Source organism: Lepisosteus oculatus, chromosome 9 (assembly GCF_040954835.1).
Source record: "Lepisosteus oculatus isolate fLepOcu1 chromosome 9, fLepOcu1.hap2, whole genome shotgun sequence".
Classification (NCBI taxonomy): Eukaryota; Metazoa; Chordata; class Actinopteri; order Semionotiformes; family Lepisosteidae; genus Lepisosteus; species Lepisosteus oculatus.
Genome location: NC_090704.1, coordinates 27,498,015 through 27,519,713, shown reverse-complemented (window position 1 = coordinate 27,519,713; position 21,699 = coordinate 27,498,015). Strand labels below are relative to the sequence as shown.

Genomic DNA, 21,699 nt, shown 5'->3' with positions numbered 1-21,699 from the left:
AACACACATACACACATTCACTCCTAGCAGGGCCAATTTACATACCAGCATGTCTTTGGACTGTGGGAGGAAATCAGAGCACCTAGAGGAAACCCACGCAAACACAGAGAGAATTTACAAACTCCACTCAGATAGCAACCCAGGTCCAGTGTTAAACCCAGGACCCCAGCGCTATGAGGCAGTAATGCTAAATATTATACCACCATGCCACCCTTAAGCATCACAGTGACGTCAAATATGACTGCAAGGCCATATTTGAGTTTTAATTTATGTTGCTAGGTGGGTGTAAACGTTTTGTTAATGCATGTAATGTATTTTCCACTGCAGTAGGTGGTTGTCAGATTGCAGATCCCAATTGCACTTCTGAGAGAAGAAACCTTTTGTGAATGTGTTGCTGGTTAAGCACAAGGAGTGGTGTGGTTAATTATGAGACAAATTAGTTGTCAACAATGTTTGAGAAATCAGAAATTACCATACCATATGCTTCTTCTAGGCATGGTGAGTATTCTTTTCTTGTGGCTCAGAATTATAGATTCAATGGAATTAGAATTTGGTTTGTGTTTGTGTTTATTTCTTCTCAGTCTTTGCGTGCCTAAAGCAAATGTTGGTTGGTTAAAAGAATCAAGGCATACAAGATCTGTTTCTTCAAGCAGACAGTGTAATTGTGTAAGGCAGGATATTGACATACTCTTTTTCTAACCCATTGGATTCACATTTGGAAAGGAGCTTTACATTCGTCACACTGAAATAGATTCTCTCTCCTCTTTTACTTGTGCAGCTTAGCACAGATCAGCCTACTTTCCACAAAGATCTGTTAAGATTGTTGCATTGTTAATTTGGGAGTGCAAATGACCATTTTATAGACTCTTCCTGTATTCACAGTCCGTGTCGGGTTTTGTTGTAGATCCTATGCGATGTGGTAAGAGTTGGAGAAAACAGGAGGTGTGGTGTGGAAGAACACACAGGGGTTTAATGGTGCACAGAATAACAGCGACAGTCCATGAGACAGTGAGCAGGGGTGACAAAGAATGGCATCCAAATCAGAGCAGGTCCAAAGGCAGGTCATGGCACAGTCCAAGAGTCCATCAACAATAAATCCGTCCTCTGTCACGACAAGGTTAAAATCCCCGGGAAGGAGGAAAACACGAAGACATGGAAAACATGGAGGTCCTAGGATGACGGGGAGAGTTCCTCCAGACCCCGGGCTCAGGAAACGGGAGGTGTCGGGGATGAGGCCTATGCCCTCAGGAGACGGATGTTGGGTATCCTGGTGCTAGGCGGGCCTCGCAACATCCGTACCCTAATGTTGAGCCCCCGAGGACTGGAGGAACTAGAATTTAAATAACATTGCACATAACAGGGTGTACCTAGTGAACATAGCAACAATCACCGGACTAATGACAGGAGTAGTGGAGCGCCCTCTAGGGGAGGACTGTCGGGCGTGACAGTCCTTAAGACAAGGTGTAAACCTGAGGTTGAATTTTAATAAACTTCAACAAGAGTAGCTGATGCATAGCTCACTCACAAGAGACTACAAGTCACTTTAGATGGCAGCTTGTGCTCACCTACTTAATATTATTGATCAGAGTCTATAGCTTGGATAAATATACCCATTACATTAAAACAGTCAATCACAAAAATTGCTTCCAGCTCTCTCAGGAGGAGGAGATGGCTTCCCAGAAATATTACCTGTCTTGCCACATTAAGCAGATCAGCCACTCGTAGGAGAATCCAGTTCTTTGTCATGTGGGAGTGAGAGAAGTGACATTTGTGTGAACAGTGCCAGGGCTTCAACAGTTCTCTCAGGCTTGTAGATAGCATTTTCTGACACATTGTGTTTCTATTTCAGATTCCGCAAAAAACCTTCCTTCAACAGCCTCATGAACAAGCAGTTCACCGAAGGTCAGTGGATGAAGGACATTTTTCTAAAATGATTTATTATTGAGATGATACACAAGTGCGATGATACACCTGCCTGCTACTCTTAATCTCCTGTTTAATGAGACTCTGTTTTCTCTTTTTAATATTTCATGAAACTCTTAAAACTTTTTTTAATAAATTAAAAGTAATTTATGACATTTTTTTTATTTGATTTACATTAACTGAAGTTGACACCACACAGCCAACACAATCCTTGATTACCATGAAGAGAAAGCTTTGAATTCCCAAAAAAGGCTTATCATACATACATGCTATATATGACTATCAAAGCTTTTGCACCCCATTTAAAAGTGTATTTCTTTCTCAATTTATCAAGTAGAATCCAGGGAAAAATCCTCACATTTTTTAAAGTGTTGTTCCCACAGCTATTCTGTCCTTTCATAGAGCTTCAGCTGGAAGTTTATAATTCCGGTGCCAGTTTTGCCTGGGAAAAAACTCAGTCAATCAGCAGGACAGAGCAAAAAGTGATATGCTTGCATTGCCTTCAGCCCTTGAGCTTTTTCTGTCTCTTTTTGTCCAATGCTAAGATTCTACAGAAAAGTGTGATTGGATTTGTCTGTGCATGGGAAGACATTAAGAGCACATTGTTTAATCAGTAGCTCTCAAGGGCTTTTTTATATACATTGTTTATTTGATTCCTGTAAAAAAACCCACAGAAACGCTACAGAAGAGCACACTTCTCAGTGTGTTGCTGTGAAGTGCGCTTTTTAAACATGTCATCTGTGGCTGTTGACTGTTTTGTTTTTCAGCTTTTAAGTGTCTGCATGACATTATGTGACCTCAGTCAAAAGCAATGAGTCAATGTTCAGTGTAACAAAACCTTATTTTTGAAATATGTAAGGAACTAAATTGATATAGATGTAAATTTGGCATTGTAGTAATTGTTAACAAATGCTTTTTTCTGTGATTTATTGTACGTTACCTTTGGCAGCACAAGCGTAGGCCCTGATTAAATCAAAACTTCAGTCCACCCAGCAGCTGCAAATTGCAAACCTGGCAGGGGAAATAGATTCAAACTTTATTTAAACCTTCATTTTAGTACCAGGCTATTCAAGTTTACTGTGCTCATTTTATTTATGCAAAAACCAAAAAAGGTTTTGTATAAAGAATTACAAGTATAGCATTGAAAATGGTAACCAGCTGCCAATTAGTGAACAGCATAATGATGTGAAGAATGTAATAAAGAATGTAAGGTTGTATTAATGAGCCAAATACGAGTAGGGGAGGTAATAGTGTTCTCCCATGTGTCCCAGAGGAGATCCATGCAGAGCTGTGCTATGCAGAGTGTCTCCTGCAGAGAGCAGCACTCACTTTCCTCCAGGTAAGCAGCCTGTGTTTTCTCTGTCTCTGATGTCTTTGTTTTTTATGCTTTGTCACTTCTTTTTAGACAAGACATTCCCCACCACAAGCTTACTTTCCTTTCTGTCTATAAGATTGAAATGGTGTTAAATTTCGGAAAACATGTGGAATAAGCAGGCATGCAAATCAAGCATTGTGTAATCATTTGCTTTTGTCAATTTATTTCATTTCATTTTTCTCCTGCACAAAAGATTTCTTGAATTAATGATTCTTGATTGTTTATCTGATTATTTTCCTTACAGAACCAATTAGAATACTAGAACTGAACTAGAATATTGACTTGCCTGTTTGCTTACATGCAACATGGACTATGAATAACTTCACCAGCAGTGTCTCCTGCTGTTTTCGTCTCTCTTAGGATCAGAGTCTTTCCATCATATTATCCTTGTTTACAGTTAGTCTTTATACACCCATATCAAGAATGAAAGATCAGTGCACATACGTGCAGAGACAAACCCAATTGGAAAACAAATTTGAAGCCTGTTAAATGAATCTCAGAAGCCTTCTGTCTTGCAAATCTGCATCTGTTTAATGACAGGTGCACTACATCACATCAGGAAAGCTACATGCATTTAAAAAAGTACATGTTCCTGATTGGAAATCAGTCTCGGAATTCGAATCCAACTTAGGCCTGTGTGTCTTTCAGGATGAAAACATGATCAGTTTCATCAAAGGGGGAATCAAAGTGAGGAGCAGTTACCAGACCTATAAGTAAGAGCTTCTCCTCTCTGTTTCACAACATTTAAAGTACTTTTCAAGAACTGTGCTTTAGTGGCCAATTATGTAAAATCTAAAATGCGAATGACACTTTTAATCTCGCTTCTTTTTCGTGCCTTATACAATGCATTATCTGGTTATCTGCACAGACATTGGGGCATGGGAGGAGATCACTCTCTTTAAACCTATGGTAAATATTGTAACGCTTACGGCTGACAGGCACTGTGTAAGAGCCGGCGTACCAGAGCAGGTGATGTCACCGCCCTTCCCTGTGATAGCAGGACTACAGCTACTGGACTGTAGGGAGATCTCTCTTTGGCTCACCAGGCTGGGTCGCTGCAGAGAGACGTGGGAGTCCTGGGTTCAAGCCCCTGCTGGTGGGGGGCCGACCTAATGCGGCAAGTGCGCCCGCCTGAGCCCCCGTTGCGTTACATTGATGTCAGCAGTGGGATGGGATAGCCCTTCGCTGGGGACGGTAATTTAAGCGGGGGAGAGTGTAACGCTTACGGCCGACAGGCACTGTGTAAGAGCCGGCGTACCAGAGCAGGTGACATCACCGCCCTTCCCTGTGATAGCAGGACTACAGCTACTGGGCTGTAGGGAGATCTCTCTTTAGCTCACGGGGCTGGGTCACTGCAGAGTGACACGGGAGTCCCGGGTTCGAGCCCCCAACGGTGGGGGCCGACCTAATGCGACAAGGGCGCCCGCCTGATCCCCCGTTGCGTTACAATATAAAATTACCACTTCAGTTTTAAACAATCCTGATGGTTACAGAGCGCAGCATGGTGGTTAGTACTGCTACAGTGCTGGGGTCCTGGATTCAGTTCTGGACCTGGGGTGCTATCTGAATGGAGTTTCTATGTTCTCCCTGTGTTCACATGATTTTCATCAAGGTGCTCTGATTTCCTCCCACAGTCTGAAAACATAGCTTAAGTTAACTGGCGTCTGGGAAAGTTGTCTCTGGCGTGAGAGTGTGTGTTTGTGTCTGTGTGTGCCCTGTCATGGATGCCTTGTTCCCATTACTGGCTGAGATAGGCTCCGGCTTCCCCAAGACCCCAAATTGGATGAAGCAGCTCAAAAATGGATGGATGAATGATGGTTACGATAATTATTCTGCACTGTTGCAAATACCTGTGTTTATCCAGTCTGTTTGTGATGCAGATCCCTTTGTCTTTCAAAAAAACATCTGGATTAGATACTTGGATCAATAACTTGTGTACAACCAAATGAGCAACAGCCAAATGAGCAAATTGATTGAATGATCAATTTACTCTTCTTTTTGGGTTACTGGAATGTAAAAGATATTAGATTTATCTAAAGGGGAAAAGTGCCATTATATTTGTAAAAAACACATTTGTTAAAGCTGTTTGAATCATTTGACATATTGTAATATCCCAAATCAGTAGGAGTGTGAAAGGTCCTAGATCAGTAAGTTGATCCTATTCTGTGTTTCAGGGAACTTCACACCATTTTACAGTCATCTAACTACACTCAGGGGGAGAATCACAGTCACTTTGAAGCTGGTGCCAAACTTGGGGTTGGAGCCTTTAATCTGGTGAGCAGAGTATTCGTTGTTAATCTTGATATACCTATGTTTTAACTTTTTACACTTTATATTGAGGAGATCCTAAAAGGTCCGCTACTACTGTTACATTTCAGTAATTTTCCATTGATGTCATGAACCTCAAATTTAATTTTAAAATATTACTTTATTGGCAAGAGCCGAATAATATTTCTTCAACTTCAAAAACATTAAAAAGGTTATTTTCTTATCAATAAAGTATGAACCGCTTTGCCAGACAACCAAATGCAGATATTAATTCTAATTCAACAATGTGAAAAGAAATTAAGAACATGTGTGTAAAAACAATTGATTTTCATGGGAGACTTCATTTTTCCTCACATAAAAGCCTGGGAAAAAACAGTTGGCATGTCAGCAGCCAAAACTGAAATAGTAGATATGCTTAATTCAATACAAGCTTTATTGTCCCCTGAGGGAAATTTGTTGAGACCAACACAACAATACAACAAAAATACAGTCACCAACACAGAGCTCAGGACAGTAGTATTTCAGAAATGTTTGTTTTAGAATTAAATTGTCAACAAAAAAGATTTTGCTGTCATAGAAGTAAAGCAACCAGATACATCCCTGGGCTTGGCCTACACTGACAGGCTAAAATAAGTAAACCTTGAATGCAGAAGATTAGGTGTCTTGATTCAAGTATTCAGAATCCTTGAATTCAGATCCACCCATTGGACTTATTCAACTCAACAATGAAATACAAATGGTACCATTCAATTACAGTGAAAAACATTTTAAACTGAGAGAATTCTGGCATTTTGTACGCAGAGTAATGTGGGAGTATAGCCTGATTTCTTCCAAGACAAGGCTGGGAGGTATAGTATCTGCAGATCGATTAGGCTCAATCAATCAAACAGGCTCAATAAGCAGAATGGCCTCCACTCATTTCTCATCTTTCTTGTGTAACACTCTTCTTTCCATTGTTTTCCCTTCTTACCATTTAGACTCTCTCCATGCTACCCACAAGAATACTAAGGCTGCTAGAATTTGTGGGATTTTCTGGCAACAAGGTAAATTTTTTTCAGCGTGATTTCACAGATAAATATAGTTCCAGTTTTCTTTCCTGCTGCTTTTGCTGTCACATTCGTTTACTGAAGTGAATATGGTGGGTTTGTGAAATAACATGACAGAGTGCCATGGCGGCTGTTGTATTTTTCACAGTTTTAGAGTGAAAATTGAATACAGTCTGTTCTCCCGGCACGCACCTCTCCTGATGCCGTTTCAGTGTCTCGCGTAAGAGCTGACACAGGACATGCCTAGGGAAGCCCTTGTCAGAGTGGTTATCTTGGTCTCATTTTAAATGCACTTATAAATGCACTACTTGTTTTTCAATATCAAGATACACTCACCTTTTTCTATTTTAAATGAACCTGTAATTTGTTAAAAACCAAAGTTAGACAATTAGTGCATGGATATTTTACCCAGCCATTTTATAACAAGGATCTGTTATCCCTATGTGGCCGTGTGTGGTTTGTGTTCGAAGGGCAATGACGGGTGTAGAGGAAGCAGTGTTTCAGGAAGTGAGCTTCAGGTTGGAACCTCACTGCTGCATGTTGTGTTCTGTTCTGTTTTCAGGAGCATGGGTTACAGCAGCTCCAGGAGGGAGCCTCAACTAACACCTTTAGGGCCTTTTTGTGCACTATGCTGCTGCTCTGCTACCACACCTTCATGAGCTTCATTCTTGGTGAGACCCTCTGTATGCTGTATCACACTATTCTGTTCTGGAGTGCACACTGTGCACTGTATTGTTCTGTTCTCAACTGCACACTATCCCCTGCTCTGTTCTAATCTGGACAGTACACTGACCATTTCTCCTTGGCTACAGTAGTGTGCCAGCACTCAAATGAGATTTTTACATAATATATTTAAAAATATTATGTATGTAAAAAAAATCCCTTAACAAATTTTGACGTCAATCTAACTCTGTCTCCAACATCTGTATTTGTGTTAACAGGGACAGGGGACGGAGATGTAGAGGATGCAGAAAAGCTTTTGCAACCATACCTCAGGCAGTATCCTAAGGTGAGAAAAGTACAGAACTTATTAATTTTTTATTAAAATAAATTCACTAATATTAACCGTTGCTAAACCACATTTCCTAATAATTCAATCCTAACAGCTCCCTTGTGTTGTCTTTCTTTGTTGTAGGGAGCTATCTTCCTGTTTTTTGCTGGACGAATTGAAGAGTTAAAAGGAAACTTGGACACTGTAAGTATCAAGTGCACTGCAGACTGGGTTTTGCATTTGCATTGCATTTGACTTAGCAAATTCATGTGCTATGTACAGAAGTCCATACCTGTATCTCACTTTATAATTGTAAATACAAAATAGAATACACTATATAGATAAAATTATTAAATCAGCATTATTGCATTTTGGAACTTTCTACTTTGTTATCTTTCTGCCTGGTGGGTTTGCCAGTCCATGTGTGATTATTGTCACTGGAAGAATTTTAGACACACTTTCACACATTTTGTACAAAATATTACCAAGACAAGCCGACTGCGAACAGACAAATCCATATTAAGGAAAGGCGGGTTTATAGTTAAGTGTAAAAAAGAAACTTTACTAGGAAAACGTGTGCTTTTATATATATATAGCACTATTATTTCCTTTACAGGTTTCACAGATTAGTCATCTGAATAGAAAACACAATTGTCTTCCACTAGATTTCATTCCATGTGAGACAGACACATCCAGGAACCTTGAATAACCTTAGCCCTTTGTCCTTTTAGCAAATCCTGCCAGTTGATTATAATGGCATGTGTGTCTACTGTAAGTCTCATGTGGTTGTCTTTCTGCCTCTTAGGCTATAAAACGGTTTGAGGAATGCTGCGAAGCCCAGCAGCTTTGGAAGCAGTTTCACCACATGTGTTACTGGGAGCTGATGTGGTGCTTCACCTACAAGAAGCAGTGGAAGATGGCCTACTTCTATGCAGACCTGCTGAGCAAAGAGAGTGCCTGGTCCAAAGTGAGAATCCATAGGACATACCACTGGTCAGCACTGAGCCTTGAGTCCTGAGCACCAGGCATAGAAGGCACATTTTCTAATCTCCACCATTTCATCAATCCCTGCCTTTTTTGCTGTATTTAAGAACTTAACAATTGCTGTTCTATTTCTCACTCTGAATTGTTTAACTGAGAAAATGTGCGAATAAACATCTATTTAAAAGAGCAATGTTCAAATGGAGGTAATACGATTGTGACAAAATACCAAGCGGAAAATAGAGCAGGCACCAACACCACAGTAGTTGTTACCATGGCTTCTTGGGGCCTGCAGCAGACAGACCTACTGGAATATTCTGGTTTTGTTAGGGTGTGCTCATTTTAATTTCTGTGTATATAGTCCTGAACCAAGATGTAGCCAAATTAAAGTAAGAAAGAGACAAGTCACCTAGATATAGTCTTCAGGTTGGCTTTGGAGGGGTCGGTATTTTGTCTGTGTGAAAAACAGTCCTAAGGTTATAACATTATGTTTGTTTTTTAAACAGGCCACATATGCTTACATGAAGGGTGCGTACCTCAGCATGCTGAGCAAAGAGGAGTGCAAACCTTTTGGTGAGAGTGAGGTGGAGCTTTTCAGGTAGGACTTTGGGATGTGCAGATAAACATTAATACAATTAACAATAGAATCCATTTCCATGTTTCAATAAATATCCTGCACCAATTTACTTTACAGTTTAACACACAGCATTATACTATACAGTACATAAACATTGTTCTATTGAATTCCAAATTTTTCTAATGTTCAGAAGGCTACACATGGTATTTCACCTGAAAACATGATAATATACAATTTCAGCATTTACACAAGGAAAATAAAGATTTCTGTGCTTTTGGTATTTAATCAGATGTCTTCTTCGACTAATGTTAACTGATCGTTACTGTTTCATTCTCAATTGTTTTTTTATTTAATGTTAAAAAACAATCAGTTTTGACAAATACTATCTAAACCTAAAAATGGGGCTTTTCATTAATATTTCTTTTTTGTGTTCGTCCTTTTCCAGACAGGTCCCAGGACTGAAACAGAAAATAGCAGGGAAATCTTTACCCACTGAGAAATTTGCAATCCGTAAAGCCAGACGGTACCTCGCTGAGAACCACACTCCTCTGCCTGCCCCTCCCTTGGTCAGTCCCTGACCTAAACAGTCTGGCTTCAACAACACCCCCACAGACCATACTCTGCTAGGAGTCTGTTGCAGGAGTGCCCCTGTGCCAGATGTACAGTACATAAAAATGTTTCAGTTTGCTATCAGTGATTATACTTCCTGGACCACTAACCTGGGATGGACTAGGTTATATATATTTAGGGTTTTTTCCATGAAGTACATGCTGTGATGTTTACAGCTTTCTCTAATAAGTACAATATATTATCACTTCAATCTTTCTGAAGGCTATCTAAAGGGGCCCTATAGGCTTTATATGTCTTTATGTGTATTTGTTGCTGTAGGAGCTCTTCCTGTCCTCCCTCAAAATTTCCCCTTTCTATGCAGGAAATGATGTACATCTGGAATGGGTTCACAGTGATTGGAAAGCACCGAGACCTGACAGAAGGGATGTTAAAGACTCTGGACGAAGCACAGAAGAAGATGGAACCTAACTCAAGTAATGCCCTGCATTATAATAAATGTACTGCTTGGCTGAGAAGCATTGTTTAAAAACTCCTGATAAATTGTTACTAATAGGGGGCTAAGAAAATAGAGAATTACAGAAATAGACCAAGCGGGATAATCAGTTAGTAATTAAATAATCATAGCCACTAAATTGTAATGATATGCCAAAAATGTACCTGAGCTGTTGTTATAATTAGAGGCACCTACTGTGTTTTTTGTCACAGCTTTGTAGAAGGAGTAATAAATTACAGGCAAGCTGGGATAAACACCTGTTTATTAATAATGACAATGACAGAACACAACATACAACACACAAGTTACTCTATTTACAAACAAGGAGTCGCAGAAGCCTACTGTACATCCTACCTAGAAAAACCTAGACTGCTGTCAAGTATTCAAAAACCCTATATAACATCTGAACAGGCCCACAAGAGAGCTAAACCTGCCTTCTAAATAAAACAGTATGCAAGCTAGAGTTGGATCTCTCTCTCTGTAAATCCAAATGCTACAAATGAATGAAATCCTCTTCCTATTCTACAAAATGCAGTCACTAACCAGGCGATACTATTTTATGAACCTAGGGAGTCTTTATACAGGAAATTAGTTTCCTCACAAACAACAGAATTACAATTTTGTTTTTCTAGACCTTTGATAATGCTTAGTTATTTACCCAGAGCTTAATATTTTCTAAAGTAATCCAAGGTAAACCTGACATATTTTTTTTGTCTCAGGCCCCCTATTTTTTTTCTTGTTTTGAAACTTCTGATAAATGAAGATGTTTACACTGGAGTTGAATCTAGTGTTTAACCATGACAATTTTGACTCGTGTTTGACCATTATTTCTAAATCCAGAGACACCTCAGATAGCCACTTCCATCGCTGTAACAGGATGATTGTCTTCCCCTTAAGTTGTCCCAGTACTGGATAGCGAGTTGTCAATCAAACCACTTTTTCTCTGTAACCAAGCTCTCCTGCCTCTGCTCTATTGGTTGACTGAACTAAAAATGCGATCCAGGAGCTTAGCTCAGTGAATGGTGTCACAGGAAAAGCTACTGCTTTTACTGGCAAAGCTTAGTACCAGAAAAAGAGAACAGCACAATGATATGGTCCCACAGACATGTACTGTGCTGTAGGTCTTATCTTTAATTGACTCTAAGCAGTCCCTTCCCTTACCAGTATTGTCTATGAAACCACAGACAAATAGAACCAAATTAACACAATGGGCTGAAAAGCCTCCTCTCATTTGTGGCCATCCTGATGTCTTGATGCAGTGGTGTGTGATAAGCTGAGGAATGTTCCAGATGACTTCACAAGGCGCAGCCAGGAATATGAATAGTGCAAAGTGTTTTTTTCAGGGTGGATCTGCCTTGGCTGAACTTGAGTCTCAATCTTGTCCTTGTAGCATCAGATTACACAATAGATGACCAGTGTCTGATGAGCCTTCTGAAAGGCCTGTGTCTGAAGCACCTTGGGTACCATGAGGAAGCAGAACATTACTTTACCCTTGTCCTCTGCAAGTATGTATTTCTGATTGCACTTCCTTTGTGCTGATTCAAGTACTTCTTTTGTAAGTTGACTCTTTAAATTTTGTCAGTGTCAGTTTCAACCCGTAATATATTAACACTTTAAACCTTGTAATTTCATCTCCTTGCAGTGAAACACAAATCAGATATGACCACTATTTAGTGCCAAATGCCCTGCTGGAACACGGGCTTTTGTGCATGGAGCTGGGGAGGAAGGAAGAGGGGATCAAACTCCTGGAAACAGCAAAGTAAGTCAGAGTATATGATAATGAGTATATCCCATCCTGTATGAAAGACTTCTGATGAATTGCAGAAATTAACTATGGGAATGGAGTTTGTTCACCCTACAGATTCATAGGACAATACCTGAATGGGCATACTAAACATTTTTATGGGAGAAAAATGTTATTTCTCAGCAAAAATGAAAAATTAAAACTCCAGAGGTTAAATAAGAGTTTGTTTTCTCAAATCTTTACATGACCTGAATCTTACATAAGTCAGAAGCAACCTTTTCTTAGCCATTGTGTGTATCCATATAGAAAAGCACCATTCACAACATTGCAGTGATCCGTCCTTATTTGCCCTAGCTGTGTCTGTCAGCAAGGAAGGGAGTAGAGTAGAATTGAAAGCTCACCAGGATGTATTGTCCTTTAATGGTTAACAGCTGTGTGTGCTGATCACAGAGAGGGTAGAGAGAAAGAGAGAGAAAATGTAGCAGCAGCTAGCAGCCGATGAGGTGGAGAGAAAAATAAACTACCCTGTTTACAAAGTTTGAGAGGAAAGAAATAAGGATGAATGAAAACAAATACAACTGTACAGGTAGAATAAACCACAAATATAATGTACACTTAAAATACACAATAAAGTTAAGAAGTCAGAATTGCCTTTTAATGAGTTTATTAAAACTGTACATTTCTTTACCATACACTACTCTTTAAATAATTCAACACAAAATAAAATACATCATAAATAATAAAAATAATAAAATCACTTAGGTGTTCCCCTGACGTGATTGCAGTTTGAATTGCTCACAATTTTCAAAAATCAGTTACCACACGCCTGAAGGAAGGTGAGACTTGACCTGTAAAAAATAGCCCTGATGAACATGAAAATTGTATTGTGCAACCCACAAAAGATTTTAGACATATTTTCTTTACATATTTGCATAAGTATTCAGCCCCTTTGCTATGGCAAACCAAGATTCAGGTGTACAAATCTGATTAGATACTGTATGTCACACAATGTTTTTTAGTATGGCTTTTGGCTGTGTGTAATAGTGGGTCAGCTAATTTCAGGATAAATATACATATCTCTGTACTCATATAGTGAATTTCAGGAAAAGTTTCAACCATGAAGTTTCAACTCAGGGATAAACTTGTAGAAAGGTACATCAGTACCATAAATAGGAAAGTTGATCATTAAGAAGTCAGATGTGTATTACTCAGACACTGTCTGGATCATGTGGTCCCTATGACCTGAACGGTAGGCCAAGGAAGAAACTGGTTAGTAATGCTACCATTAGGCTAACACTGACTTTGAAAGAGATAGAGAGTTCAGTGGCTAAGATGGGAGAAAATGTACATGTGTCAACAATATTCTGACTACTCCACAATGCTGAACCACAGTATTGTTGACCATTTAAAAAATTCAGAACAGATCGTTTTATTAGCCATATACAATTTCTTGCATTAGGAATTTGTCTTTTCACATACCCTAGCTTGCTCTCTATGAGACACACAGGCAGGGAGAGAGAAGCCTGGGGTCAGAGCACAGGGTCAGCCATTTATATGGCACCCCTGGAGCAGTTAGGGTTAATGGCCTTGCTCAGGGGCCCAACAGAGTAGGATTCTTCTGCCAGCCACAGGATTTGAACCAGCAACCTTCCAGTCATAGGTGCAGATTCTTAGCCACAGTGCCACCACTCCATGCCCTTTTTTTTGCCACAAACATGTGGTGAAAAAGAGACTCAAACGTTGGTGTCATGAGAGTCAAAATTGAAGCTGTTTAATGTTAATGCAAACACAGCACATCTCCCACCATCCTTAGTGTCAAGCATGGTGGTGATCAAATTATGTTACCAGGTTACTTCTCATCAGCCGTGACTGGTAAATTGGAAAAAAAACAGTGTTTGGTGGAAAACCTCCCTCAGTCTTCTAAAACTGACACAAAAAGTAACCTTTCAGCTGGACAATGACCTCAGCCATGCCAATAAGGCCAAAGATAGATTTAACGAGATGATGTTTAAAGTCCTTGAGTGCCTGAGTCCAGACTTGAATTCAATAGAAAATCTATGGTGAGGTTTTGAAATTACTGTTCATCAGTAAAGAACGGGTAAAAATTACACCATTCAGATTAACAAAGTTGGTAGAGACCGAAAAAGAATGACAGCTGTTATTGATGCTAAAGGGCTTCCATGAAGAATTACCTCAGGAAGGTGAGTTCTTGCAGCCCACTTGACATTAAACTTTTTAATTTTTCTTAGATATATACTATATATACTATAAAAATAGTTTTTTTCACCCATAATAGTTGAATTTTAGCTTTCCAGTTTTAATTAAACATATTTGCATTATATGTGCATATACCATACTTGTAAACCAACAAAAAGGAATGTCATTGGAAAGGGGGTATACCTACGCAAGACGCTGAATTTTCTGTTTAAGCTCAAGTGGAACACAGTACTAGAGGGAAATGCGTGTTTTTTTACAGTCTGCAGTCTGTGCCACTAAGAATAACAATCTTACTCTTATTAATAGCACATGATTTTGAAAACTTTGTTGTCCAAAGAGTCACACAGAGAATGTGTACATTACACAGCAAATATCATTGTATTGAAAAACTGTCTTCTGGCAGTTCAAAAGAATGAACATAGGGTTCTAACTTGTTATTTATGCCCCCATCTATGCATTCAAATGTGGCCCTTGTTTTTCTTAGTGGCCTATTCACCTGTCTAATTCACATAATATTGAATGGGACCTGTGTTCAGGGAATTTCCCTTTTTTGTATGTGTTGCAGGCAGAATTACAAGAATTACTCAATGGAGTCCAGGACGCATTTCCGAATCCAGGCTGCACTACAGAAGGCGAGGTTGACAGTGGAAAACGGAGTCCATTCTGTGCCTTGCACTCCATAGCTACAGGAATGAAGTAGGGCCGGGGTCTGCCTGCCCTAAGGATAGAGTCCGGAGCATTTGGGTGTCATCAAAGGAGCAGGAACGAAAACAGCACCTTTTAGACCAGGAAGGCCTAGGATCCATCATCACCAGTTCTGAGAGTACTCCTGCTGAAGGCCTGTCTGGGTTAATTCCCATTGGTTTGCTTCAACTCTGCAGAGTTAACGGCAGAAAAAACACTGCACAACCTCTGAAAATATCACACTACGAGCAATCCCATGCCAAATTAAAACATGGCTCTTGTGTTATTTGCTTTTATAGCTTAGTAGTCATATTTTAAAGCTAGGTCAGAACCCTCTCAAAAGTAACACTAGTACCAGTGTAAGCCTTTTGAAAAGTACAGTGCAAGTTGTGATTATTTCCTTTCCCACTGCTGTTTCAGCGGTGAAGCACCAAACCTTTGTTCTTCTGATGACTCGACCTCACAACCTACTGTAGTTTTCAGTCACCTTCCTGTTCTAAATTATTTGTCTTATTTCAGTGACCAAAACTGAGAAATGTCCAAATTTTAATACCCAGGTCCCAGCAAGCCTCAGACTAATTACAATTTATAATTGTTATGAAGACTGTAAAGGTATATCAATCATCTCTTCCCAGGCAACTGGTCATTGAGTCCCACTGGATGATTTGGGAGGTTTCACAGAGCTCCTGGGCCTTTGGAAATGGTTAATACTAGCACTGATCGATGGTGAAAGAGCTACAAAAGCATTGTGAAAACACATTTGTTAGTGTTATCGTGGTTCTCATTTCTTATTTATTCCCCAATGTATAATGTCCTAAAGATGTTTCACAATGTATTATGTTTTGATAAAATAGTGTCCTTCTTAGTTTATATTTTGTCAGTGTATTTGAGGGGAAATCTAAAATCTCAAGACAGGTTTTAAAAATCTATTAATATGCCTAAACTCGAGGTGCGGTAAGAATCAATAGATCGGGGATGTCCACTCCTGGTTCTAGTGACCTCCAAATCCAGAAAGAGTTAACCGTCACCCTAACTCTCTTGTTCTTAAGGAAAGGAAACACTTGTACGTTATTGATCAAATAAGCAAGTCACTTAGTCAAGACCTTTAATCCTTGAACAATGTATTGCGTTCAGGTTTTGTTTTAAATGCTAAAATAATCTCTTTAAATTTCACGTAGTTCAATTACTACCTTTCTTTTGCAATTGACAGTTAAATAGTTACCAGCAATGCATGCTAGACTGTAACTCTCCAGGACCAGACGTGGATATCCCTGCTCTTCAATGCCTTGCTTCATGGTTTATAACAGGTCTTTCTAATCCTGTTTTATGTGTGAAGGAACACTTCAGTTCTTGTGATATTAGTCTTTTATGGCCAGTAAAAAAATAATAACATAAAGGCAGGGCTACAGCACTTGCAGTCGTTACGATACATCACTGTTTAGACATTTGCTATAATCGTCTCCCTAATTATGTAATTAATTGTTGGGGGGGGGGGGGGTCGATATAACAATTACTGTTTTGGCTATAAGGAGGTCCACTAACAGAACAGATTGAAAGGGCTCCAAATGAAAACCTACTGCTGTAACTTGGCAGGATTAATAAATGCCACTTGTGTTATCACAAATGTTAACATACTGTAACAAATGCTACATAACAAGATGTTACTAAGGAGCAAAATGTTCCTAACTTAATATTTTTTAATACAGTATGTTTCATGGTACATGAATAACTTTATTTAGGATTTATACAAACATGATGAATGAACCTCATTTTTTAATATGCAGTACAATTGACAGTACACGAATATGAGGTATAATGCATAGAGCTCACATCTGTTGTTAGAACAGACAATCTAACCTAGTGTAGGCATCCTGCTAGAATGATTGAACTTATTCTAGTCAGTTTATTCTAATTTACATGGATGAGCTTTGAGAAAAAGCAAACGTTCAATCCAGAATATAAGTAATTTACTTGTGTGTGTGTACATAGCATATATACAAACATAAGTTATATACAATGTCCTGTAAGAGGTTTCACAAAAAGTATCTGTTAATTGGCTGAAGTAGTTCAAGTACAGTAGGTACTATAGCTGTGTCAGCATGCGTAGGCTGCAAAGGAACAAGTAAAAGGTTTATTCCATGCTGAAAAGAAACAACACAAAGAAACACAAAGGAAACACAACATTTCGGCTCACACTCAAAGAAGGCTCCACAGCCGAAACGTTGTGTTTCCTTTCTTCTCTTTTCAGTATGTTATAAACCTTTCACTTGTTCTGTTAATTGGTGTTTGTTTTAATTTAGGGAACGACAGAATCCTCCTTATATAGTATATAGCAAGCATGTTAGTTCCCTAATGCATAATTGATTCATGGAAATAAGTAGCCTACCCACAAAATGAGAGCAGGATACCATAAAATCATATTTACTTCTGTTTAGACTTCATGATTATGTTCCTAAGACTGAAAGAAAGGTCCCAAAATCTTCTGCACTTGCAAAAGAACACGAGAGGGAGAGGGAGCAATGCAAATGCTGTGTGTTTTAGTTTAGTTTCTAATAAGAAGCGGAAAAGAAATTTTTGCACAGACTTTGTCAATGAGGGAGATACTGTATATCTATGTACCCATTGCCTTTATCAAATTAGTGTATGTTACCATTGTAACCCCAGCGTCCTGGCCAAATTTAAGAGATTTAAGAGAAATGCATCAAGCCCCCATCCTTCAGAATCTAATGGACAACACATATATTATTATCAATTTGTCTTCTTGGCATATTTAGTTTACAATTTGTGTGATTCATTGTTGCATATGCAGTTTTGTTAACTATATTGGTAACAGGCGCTTTCCCCCACTGATACATTTTTGGTTGGTTATTCAGTCTTGAAATTGGTTTAGAAAATTGGTGTTAACAGTTCTGCCTAATCCAGCTGGCACAAAGGAACATATTTCCTTTGTCTTTAAATATATAAACTAGGTTGTTTTGTAAAATTAATTCATTTCCATTTTGTGAATGGGAAAGTATTTGTGAAAGTAACGAAACAAAAAATAGCAAACATAGTTTGGAGATCATAAACATCTGTAGACAGTAAATGAAGTATTGAAGGTTTTCAGAAATTTTGTGTAACATGGCCTATTTTTATCTCTTTATCATAAAATATAGGAATGTGATGTTTGCTTCCTACTGATTTCCTAGTTTTGGCCTGTGGTCTTACTGTGATTTGTAATAGGTTTGCACATAAATTCACCAAGCTTTGTCTGGCTTGGGTGTAGTCTGCTCTCCTCTAAAATAAGCCATCAGTGACCTGCAAAAAGCATAGAGTCAGCTTCAAGAGAAAATGGAGTGTGAGTATTTTCACTGTGTTCACTGTAAATAGTGCTGTTAGCAACTTCCTAGTACACCACCAATACAATTTAAAATCATTAAAAAAATCAAATTAAACAAATGTAAAATATTTTTAATGCTTCAGTGTTGTACGCAAATACACCCTTTTTCTTAATGAAATGAGGGCTAAAGTTAAATTTCTGCACTCTGACATCTTACCTTGGGTACTTCCCATGTTCTGCCTTAACGTTGTTGTGCATTAACACTGGATATTATTAATTAACCCATTCATGTTTTATGCACTCATAGGAGGATGGGTCAAAACTAGTACAAACACAGGCAGCCTTTACTAATAAAGGTGATACCCTCAAGTTTCACAATCTATAATTATTGTGTACAGGATTACCACATATTCTGAATTTGGCTGCATTTGTTTTGTGTTTGCTATAATTTATTGTTTCTAAAATAATATCTACAGTGCCTATCTTACCTTTTCTGCATTACCATATCATACAAGGATGTGATTTCCCTCTGATAGAAAAGCAATAGAAAACTATGAAATCCTAAACATTTATTCATATTCATAACTATTTGAAATATTTTTCAGTTTCTCTGCATAGGATAAAAGCTATTCTTGCCAACCTTTTTCACCATTGGGTGTCAGTGTAAGGCTACATTCGAAGGTGTAACGGAATTCAGGATAGCAGATTGGTAGGACACTATGAAAATAATGTAGTGTAAATGCAGGTGAAAACTACAAATTACATGAAACACTTACACATTTTGATCATTAATCTTCATGTTATTGTTAGTAATATGCAGTAGTAGAGTATTAGGGTATTTAATTAAACTTAAATCAAAATTGGATTGTATTACATGTGCCTTATCATCCTATTGTTACTATTCTTGCTTTGTATGTGCCTTTCCCTTCTGCCTTTCAATTGCTCATGGTGTTACACATAAGAAGTGTCTCATGTCTGTTTCTGACATCTGATGACTGACAAATGACACATACAGCACAGATAAATTGCTTTAAAGATTACAGGTGACATGAAGGAAGTAGCTCTCATCTTTGCTCATTAGCTTAAAAACTGCTATCTTCATCTGACCATTGTCTTCTTGAGTAGCACATCTCCTGGAAGAGTTCACTTTCAAGTTCTCTCATAACTTCATAGAGCACAATGGACAGACAAAGGAAGGTGGCAGAGTACCAAGGCCCCAACAAAAGAGAAGGATGGACTTTTTGAAGTCCTTTGCTCTATCATTGCTTGAGGTCTATATCCTATAGCAATCTCTGTTCCCATTATCTGAAAGTTCTAGAAAAGACTCCAGAAGTGCTTTAGAATCAACATGGGTTGCAGATGGTGCCAGAAAATGTTAGAACAAAGACTTAGAAGTTCTTCAAGGTTTTTTTCCTCCACAAAGATCAATTGATTGATTGTACAGTGATTTTCGAACTGTCCAGAGAGTTGTCAAGGCTTTGAAGGTGTTCAGCGGTACAGCAGAGTCTATCATTCAATAATTAAATGACCATTTAACCAGTCTTTGTTTCATATTGTCTTTGTCTTCGTCTCACAGTATCAGAAATTGTGCCCTGATACTAAGACTCATTCAGATTCATCCCTAAAGTAGAATGTGGGTTTGATGTTCACTTATTTCTGAAAATTATCCTTTCATAAACAAAAGTTATTCCTATCAGTGTTATTTACAACATATTTTAACTCCTGTTTTATTTATTGTCTATTGTTCTAAATACTGTGTTTTCAGAAAATGAAACCTTCAGCTTTTGGGATTGATTTTTGACCACTGTCTGGCATCAATAAGTAGATCATGATAGTTCACGATTTCCTTGACCTTTCTCATGTAATGTTTTATTTCCTAGTGGAATATGACAGATTAAGGGAGTGAGAGCAAGAAATCTGTGATTTTCAGAAATAAGTGTCACTCCACAATGTATGACAGAATACAAGACTTACAAATGAAAGTGTGTTATTTGGTATGAAAAAGCTCTTCCTCAAAGATCAAGGAAAAGTCCATAGAAGCCACTAAATTGTAATATTACATTTTAGTGTTTATCAATTTATATGTATCTGTCTTATTTATATAGTGTCTTTGGGTATCTTGCTAATGGGAAACCAAATATTCTGTTGGGGACATCAATAATATGACACAAGAACAAAGGATTCTCTGGATCTTAAAGAGCCTTTAATTTTCATTCCATCTTAAATCTTCACTATTTAATATACTTAACTGTTCTCGTAACTGAGCCAATTTCATTCTTCTTACTAATTCTGCTTCCTAAGCCTGAAAGAGGTTACATTAGAGCTGTCTGAATGTGCTGGCCCTTAAGGACTAGCATCAAGGGACTCTGTTTCTGAAAACCCATTTTGTTCCTAGACTGCCTCCACACGGTTCAGCCGACCGTTAAAGGATTGTCCAGGTTCTGATGTCATAGTCATGTGTGGTATTTCAGAAGATTTCCATGTCACATTGCTTGTACATTGTACATTGCTTTTCACTTTCACTGCATTTTCTGTAATCCACACCAAGCTTGCAGAATTAAAAAATTAGCATTTTAGCTAAATTGGTGTACATCAGAGAGCTCTCAAAATAATCCACAGTTCTTTTCCATGCGAGCACCTGTATGACAGTCACATATCTTTCATTGTCATAAAAGATGTTCTCCTTGGATTTACGTTTGTCTATGAAACATGGACAGTAGAGACATACTGTATCTATACCATTCTGTGATTGATTTTACTGGCATTAGCATTGTGTATGCAAATAGGGGGATTTCTGAAGGCTAAAATATTACATTACTTTGACCACAACATTGGAAAAACGGAAATAGTCACTGTTTGGTGTCAAATAATTGGCCATAAACACTGGTTATAGTTTCTAATGCACCTAAACTTTCTTTGTTGTATTATTCAAAAATGGGAATAATCTCTTAATAGCAAAAATACAGGGTAAAGAGTTAATCCATAGAAAATCATTCTGAAGGCACTGTGAGTTTAAAACACTTTGCACCTTGGGGTATGGCTACTGGGCAGTTTTACATTCCTGTAAATAAATTTGATTTTGTAATGAAGGGTAATTAATAAAATAAATATCTTAGTGTTTTCCCTTGTTTGTCTATTTATTAACTGGCATGAATGTCTTATTGAAGTTATGATGTTAGAGACTTCACACAGATGATAAAAATAAATCGTAATTTGATGGTTTTGACATGACTCTCAAAAGACTCAGAGATCCCACAGACAGGTGTAACTGATGACATCCTCTGTGACACCCAAACTTTGTCTTCCAGAATGAGAGAACTACAGGGCCGCAGTAATTATGCATTTCAAATTGAATACGGTATATTTTGTCTCTATGGCTTATAGACTGATAGAAACATCTAGATCTTATGTAAACATCTAAATAGAATTAAAAATGAAAAGCAAGATTGAGAAACAATGTCCAAGTAATATCAAAATTATTACTCACAAATCATTAAAATATATAATCTCA

At 38.2% G+C, this 21,699-nt stretch overlaps 1 protein-coding gene across 3 annotated transcripts in view; it reads left to right on the top strand.

Annotated features, from left to right (window-relative positions):
• ttc39a (tetratricopeptide repeat domain 39A) overlaps nucleotides 1-21,309 on the top strand; it is a 57,293-nt gene extending 35,984 nt beyond the window's left edge. For all 3 annotated transcript variants that reach the window (XM_015356773.2, XM_015356772.2, XM_006635037.3), the window contains 15 exons: nucleotides 1,850-1,902; nucleotides 3,195-3,262; nucleotides 3,947-4,011; nucleotides 5,473-5,572; nucleotides 6,544-6,609; nucleotides 7,175-7,283; nucleotides 7,554-7,621; nucleotides 7,748-7,807; nucleotides 8,409-8,570; nucleotides 9,091-9,182; nucleotides 9,607-9,727; nucleotides 10,093-10,204; nucleotides 11,615-11,729; nucleotides 11,867-11,983; nucleotides 14,751-21,309. In XM_015356773.2, coding sequence (XP_015212259.1) covers nucleotides 1,850-1,902; nucleotides 3,195-3,262; nucleotides 3,947-4,011; nucleotides 5,473-5,572; nucleotides 6,544-6,609; nucleotides 7,175-7,283; nucleotides 7,554-7,621; nucleotides 7,748-7,807; nucleotides 8,409-8,570; nucleotides 9,091-9,182; nucleotides 9,607-9,727; nucleotides 10,093-10,204; nucleotides 11,615-11,729; nucleotides 11,867-11,983; nucleotides 14,751-14,868 — 1,426 coding nt within the window. In that variant the 3' untranslated portion in view covers nucleotides 14,869-21,309. The remainder of the gene's footprint in view (nucleotides 1-1,849; nucleotides 1,903-3,194; nucleotides 3,263-3,946; nucleotides 4,012-5,472; nucleotides 5,573-6,543; nucleotides 6,610-7,174; nucleotides 7,284-7,553; nucleotides 7,622-7,747; nucleotides 7,808-8,408; nucleotides 8,571-9,090; nucleotides 9,183-9,606; nucleotides 9,728-10,092; nucleotides 10,205-11,614; nucleotides 11,730-11,866; nucleotides 11,984-14,750) is intronic.
• Nucleotides 21,310-21,699: the final 390 nt, after the last annotated feature.